Source organism: Apostichopus japonicus, chromosome 19 (genome assembly GCF_037975245.1).
Source record: "Apostichopus japonicus isolate 1M-3 chromosome 19, ASM3797524v1, whole genome shotgun sequence".
NCBI lineage: Eukaryota > Metazoa > Echinodermata > Holothuroidea > Aspidochirotida > Stichopodidae > Apostichopus > Apostichopus japonicus.
In genome coordinates this window covers 1,870,840-1,877,575 of record NC_092579.1, presented here as the reverse complement: position 1 = coordinate 1,877,575, position 6,736 = coordinate 1,870,840, and the positions used below count along the sequence as shown (strand labels likewise).

General features: G+C 38.0%; 1 protein-coding gene across 1 annotated transcript in view; it reads right to left on the bottom strand.

The window, feature by feature from the left end:
- Window positions 1-1,588: 1,588 nt before the first annotated feature.
- Window positions 1,589-6,736, bottom strand: part of LOC139960472 (BTB/POZ domain-containing protein KCTD5-like) — a 36,451-nt gene continuing 31,303 nt past the window's right edge. Inside the window, exon 6 of the mRNA XM_071958852.1 lies at window positions 1,589-4,544. Coding sequence (XP_071814953.1) covers window positions 4,500-4,544 — 45 coding nt within the window. The 3' untranslated portion in view covers window positions 1,589-4,499. The remainder of the gene's footprint in view (window positions 4,545-6,736) is intronic.

Sequence of the window (6,736 nt, the reverse complement as noted above, 5' to 3'; positions counted from 1 at the left end):
CTTGAGGCCGGGGGTCAATACGTTGAGGGCCCAGGGAAGATATGGAATAAAGAATAGTGTGTTACTTATTTTCATGATATATGGTACAGGCGCGTAGCCAGGAATTTGCGAAGGGAGGGGCGAAAATATAGGCACACTATCAGAGCCGTAGATACGACATAGCAAACTATCTAAGCGTAGCGCCACCATAATTGGCGCGAAGCGTACAAGAAAATTTTGGCTGAAAATGCCTCCCAGATCGCTGGAAATGGCACTTCCCAGGCCTTGTAAGTTGCATCTTAGAATTTTCTCTTTTGAAATTACTAGCGATAAACATTAACAAAAATGCTCAGGGGGGGGGCGGCTGCCCCCTTCGCCCCCCCCCTTGGCTACGCTTCTGATACGGTACTGAATAGTGCAGAAAGGGGCACGGTGGTAATTGCCCTTGTGTCCCGATCTGAGTCTAAACACATCTACATCCATCCTCAAACCACTTTCTCTCACTGAAAATCGACCTTAGTTCTAGCATTGTTTGAAGAATGAGTGAAAAATGTGATGCGCTGATTAGAACTTGGGGATGGGTGGCCATTACAACACTAGGAAACCTCTACTCTGGTGGAAAGCTATTCTCTTTTCAGAATGCTCAAAGCTGGGACAACATGAATGAACATCAATTTGTTCAGATCCTAATGAGATTTGCGATCTCCATGTCTGCTTCAAATTGAACTAGGTTAGGTTTTCGGTTGACTTCCCTTGGTCGAAATAAGTTTTGTAATGTTATGGTTTTCAGAAAGCCTGCTTTGTTTGTTATATAGAGGGCCCAGACTAGGAGTCATAGCCTATATTCCAACAATCACTTGAGTGCGCCTTCACTTCTGCTAGGGATTTTTATACATGATACGAGCTTTCGTTTATCTAATGTGGTCAAAAGTTTCTTCTCTGGCCTAATTTGTACACCCCTATACTTGTAGTAACATATATGCAACTTCAACCATAATTTGTACACTCCAATATTTCAAATAACGTATAAAGGCTACTTCAAGCCTAATTTGTACGTCCCTATACTTCAAATAACGAACAAAGGCTACTTCAACCCTAATTTTTACACCCCAATACTTCATATAACATAAAAAGGCTGCTTTAAACTATAGTGACAATAATAAACAAAAGCCATGCAGTCTTATTATTAGCTAATATCATGTTAGCATAGAAGACCATGCCACGGAGATTGGAACCAACTATTAAAGTACCCTAAACCGGTCTTTGAACTCACCCACCCCTCTACCGACAACCCCACCCCCAGGACATAATACAATATCTTGGATCAACGACTGGATGCATGTATATGACTCGACTCAAGTCTACAAAATCACTGGTAATCACTTTTACCTATTAGTGACTGGCCAAATCCCTGCCTGCAATAGAGTCAGTGATGGATCCAGGATATTAAAACAAGAAGGGGATGTGGATCTGGAGTCCTCTCCAAGAATGAATTAAAATTGAGATGTGAAAGTGCAGGGAGAGGGGGGGGGGCTGGGCTGGGATCCATGCCTGCAGTCTTTTTCCTAACAAGTTCCAAAGAATGAATAACTGCAAGAAACGAGGATAATTCATTTTGAGAATATATTGCATCGAGGTTTGTCAATTGTAAAAAGTACAAACGTAATATTGGAGGCCATTATGCTTCTGTTAATATGTTTTTCTATCTCATTTTTTCACTTTTTTTTCATTTTTTTCAATACAAGTTTCGATGAATCTTATATAAAAAAAATTCAATGTACATGCAAAGGAACCAAAATAACTTATTAAAAATTATGAAAAAAATTGATAAAAGGCATCTTCATAACAAAGTCCACATAAACAGGTTTTCTTTTTCTTTTTTCTCTCTTCTTAATGTACGTTGATAGAAACTTGCATTACAACTCGAAGATTAGCGTTCTGTTTCTTGCTTGTTGAGAACGAGGACAAACGGGAGAAAAAACCAAAAAATGAAAAGAGAACACACATAGTTGACACAAAGTTTAGCACAACAGATCCTCTGGATTATTTTGCACAGAAGATAGATGGACAGACTTACAGGTACATAGGTATATAGATTAACTACTTGAAAATATCTCATTGAACTGACAATTGAGTAGGAAGAAGACTTCCTCAGTATTAGAGGAGAAGTCGAAAGTTGCCAGCATCTTCCTGACTGGGTGATTAACATGTTACGACGATGTCAATAAACACAGGATTAACGTTATGTAATGTATGAACATCGCTTTACCAAGCCAGATAAACCTTAGAAAATAGAAGCACAGTGATGTTTGGACTAGAATATGTTACATTTTGGCACATTATAATATATAACAAGATAGGAAACGAAAACCGAATGATAAAGGAGAGACTCTTTTCAATTCTCTCCCATCATCGTTGGGAATGGCCGGAGAAAACTGAAATGGGTTTGAAAGCAAAACCTGTCTCGTTGGAAAATCCCACACTCAAAGACAACTGTCAATGTATTGTCCAGCCATTATATCATCATCATCTCTACGATATATGGTGTGCTGAATGTTTTTCTGGTTTTTTTTTCTTTCATGAACTCCATAAATTCCAGAATTTCTACACCTAACAATACTTTTCATCATTCCTTTGGAGGGTAGAGGAAAAGATCACGAATTAGTAAGACTACAAAACCCAAATCTTCTTTCTACATTTACAAACACGTCGACGATAACAGATTCGTGCCAAATGATTTTTCACTCTCAGAGAAAAAAGTAAACAATGAATTGAAAGTCAATGATGGATTATAGATAGATTAATAGATAGGCAAGTTAAAATGAAATGAGTTGATCATCTGGACTGGCACACAACTAATAGCATCCAAGCAAATGTACACAAAATAACAAATAAAACTGACACGGTTTATACATGTTGCATATAATAGTGTGTACAGTTTAAACATGTTATGAACTTCTCTCCTCTCCTCTCCACACCCCACCCCCCCAAAAAAAAAGTAGAAAGAAAAACCAAATATTGAATGAAAATTAAAGTAAATGAAAACATAAATAATGACTAGCTATGCTTGTTATGAATAGTTTACTATGAGAACAGCGTTTCCCTCCTCTTCCTCACACCCCGACTCACCCACGCCTTGCTCCAATCTCAATGCCACTGACTCACAACCCTGACACACCCACACCTTACTCCCCTCTCAATGCCACTAACTCACACCCCTGACACACCCACATCTTGCTCCCCTCTCAATGCCACTAACTCACACCCCGACACACCCACGCCTTGCTCCCATCTCAATGCCACTGACTCACACCCCTGACACACCCATGTCTTGCTCCCCTCTCAATGCCACTAACTCACAACCCCGACACACCCACGCGCTGCTCCCCTCTCAGAGCCACTTACTCAGGAGTTTTACAAATGTACAACTTAATATGAATTTTGTGAACCAACTACATCACTTTCAAGGTGACAGAAAAACCCAAAACAGATAAAAGGAAAGAAAAGCAAACTATTTTGTCTGCATAATGTTACTGCTGACCTTCACCACTATCCTCCACCAAACACTATGTATACACTACAAACCCCTCCCCCCCACCGGTCCCCCTCCTCTCCCCCTCTCCATCCCTTCTCTCTCTCAACAATCCATTAGATTATATTATCATTTATCGATCACTACTTCCTTTGTACTTTAATACCAGAGCTTGAAAAAATATCCTACGAAGTAGAAAAAAAAAATTGAGTTCTTGCTTATTTGCTTATACTTACCCCCCCTCCCCCAACATGTTGGTTTTAAAATCTAATTCTACAACTGCATGCAATTTTTGCGGTTGCAACAACACACATTAACCACAAGAACAGATGATGGAATATATTATGTTTCTTACAGGGAAAAAAACAACACTTGGCAAACTAAAATTGAGAAACATTGCAAGGTAAATTATATTTGACAAACTTGGAGTTATTAAATATCTTAGAAATGATTTTTTTCCCCATCTGTTCACACCCTCATAAAACTACCTATCAAGCCCCACTACAAGAAAAAAAAAAAAAGAGAAAAAAAAAAGGAAAGAAAGTCAGAAGAAATATTTCATCCCAAAAACGAAAGACTAAATATATCAAGTGAACTTTGGGCAACCAGGACAAGGTAAAATGAATCTTGTCAAGACCTTTCATAAAAACTGTCAAACAGCTTTCAGTTGGAAATTCAATGCATAGAAACTATGGGATCACCAAAGCCAGTTGTTCAGAAGCTTGTTTTTCTCCTTTCGTGGTTCTGTTCAATGACGCTTTTGGCTGGCCATCATCACCTCATATTCAAAGAGTTATTAAACTTCTTCTCACAAGACAAATCCGGATTCCTCTTTCATCTTTCTTCGTCACTTTTTGCATTTCATCGGAGACTTTAAAGGAACCAGGCTCTTTTTGCTGGATATCGTGTAACCTCCGTCACGCTGCAGTCTTGCCTTTGTGAATTCTTTTTGTTGCCTAAGGAATGGAAGGTTTTCCGTTCAAGCAATCTATGTCCGATGCTGTCTTATTCTTGAACCTCTATCTTGAAGAATCTAATGACAAATGAAGACAGAAAAATTTCATAAAAATCTGTTTTTGTCATCCACAAATAACTTCCTCCGTATTTCGGCTTCCCTCTGTCCTTTTTTGTTGTTGTTGTTGCTAATAGTTACAACCAGAAATCATGGACCATCAAAGTACTCTATGGCTGTGTCCCTCTGGTATATTCCTTATAAAATGGGCTACGTTGCTTGGATCTCCACTGCAGAGGTCAAACCTGTAGCTATATGTAGACGGTAGAATAATAACCAACAGAAAGCTTATTGGCTTAGCGAGTTCTTCCCCAAATTTACTGTGAGAACATTCAACAGTAGCAATAACCACAACATCTGTTTTGTATGGAACCATTATTGACTTCAAGCAATGAATATGATTCTTGCACGGATGTAGACTGACACATGTATATCAAATTCATTCATGCTTTACTTTAGGAGGTTACAAGGTTTCAGATTTTGCCTTCTGCTGACCTCCAATGACCTTTCTCCTTCACAGAAAACAATAGGAGTCCAACAGTACAAACAAACGAGGATCTAAATACCAATAATGAAGTCAGTAGTAGTAGCAGTATTAGCAGTAGTTTATTGCATCTCATATCATAGCCCAAAAGACATAAGAGTAACTGATAAAAAAAAGATAAAAAAAGGGGTCGAACAAAGTTAACAGTTTGAGTAAATATTGACTTTACAAGGTACCCAGAGTTTGATCTCTGTGGATATCGAATGACCTTTGGATTCAACAGCAACAAATAAGGTTCTTATACTCACTAAGGTGGATCGACCTACAAAGTATTAAGTTCTTCAAAGATTTGCATTAACAGCTATAGTTTTCCTAATTTTTTTTCTTCTGACCTTTACCTATGTTGATCTTCAAATGACCATTGACTTCCACCAATGTCAATAGAATTCTTGTATTCATGTTATTATGTTTATAAGCTATTCAAACCAAGACCTCTGTTATTTTCAAAGGACAAGCAACTTTTCACCAGCTCTTATACTCACTAAGGATGATCTACACACCAAGTACGAGATGAATCTAAGCTTCTTCTTCAGTTTTCCTTTCACAAGGGTTTTCATACTTTGACCTATGTAGCCCTCAAATGACCTCTGAGTGACCTTTATGGGAAGTAACTTTCTGATACTCACGCCTACTTTTATGTTGAAGTTCCTCCAAGCTTTAATTTATAGGGACTCATTGTGTTTTTGGACCCATCACGATCACAGATTAAGTTTAAATTCTATGGAAAACAGCAGGTCTCTACCACTCACTAAGATGAATTGACATATCAATTATGAAGTTACTTTAATCATGTACTTTTAAAGTTGTGTTTACAAGCCAGGGCCATCACATACATACATTCATACACACACACATCACATCACATAGATCCTTCTAAATTTGACAAGGAATAGAAATGCCAACGATGTACATAGCAGAATTGTATCACAACTGTAGCTAGAACAAGAGTTGTACAGACAAAAAGGAGGTCGGTGTTGTACTGCAGTGGGCAGTATTAGTTTATCAACAATTTAGAGGGCAGTATTAGTTTATCAACAATTTAGAGGGCAGTATTAGTTTATCAACAATTTAGAGGGCAGTATTAGTTTATCAACAATTTTACTATTTTGGTTTGATTGATTTTTGATTATTTTTGGTTGATTTACTATTATGGAAATTTGAACTTCTGTGATCGACTGACTAGTATATATTTGCATTAGGATTAGCCTACACTATAGTACCACTGACTGAGTGCAGACATCTAACCGCATGTTTACCCTGGATTGATAGCAATGGCTCTGTTGCAAATCACTGTATGAAGTTTCTTTATAGTGCAAAGCAAACAACACAGGCACTTCAAAGATTTTTTTTTTTGGTACTACAACTCCAGTTAAATACGAGTCTCTACAAGTTGCCTTCTGTCTCTTGTTGAGCGACCAAATCCATGATGCCAGACACCAAAGACACAAAAGGAGTTTCAACTAGAAAACAGGAAGAATTGATCTCTTCCATTTTATCCGCCCTACTTGAAAGCAATGATCTGAAAGTCGTTATCCAGTCTGCACTTAAAGAAGCACTTAAAGAATCCCTTGACAAAATATCTCATGTCATTGACCTCCATGTAGGTCGGATCCTGGATCTTGAATTCCAAATGGACAAAAGCAACAAAGAATTAGCTGCATTAGCCAAG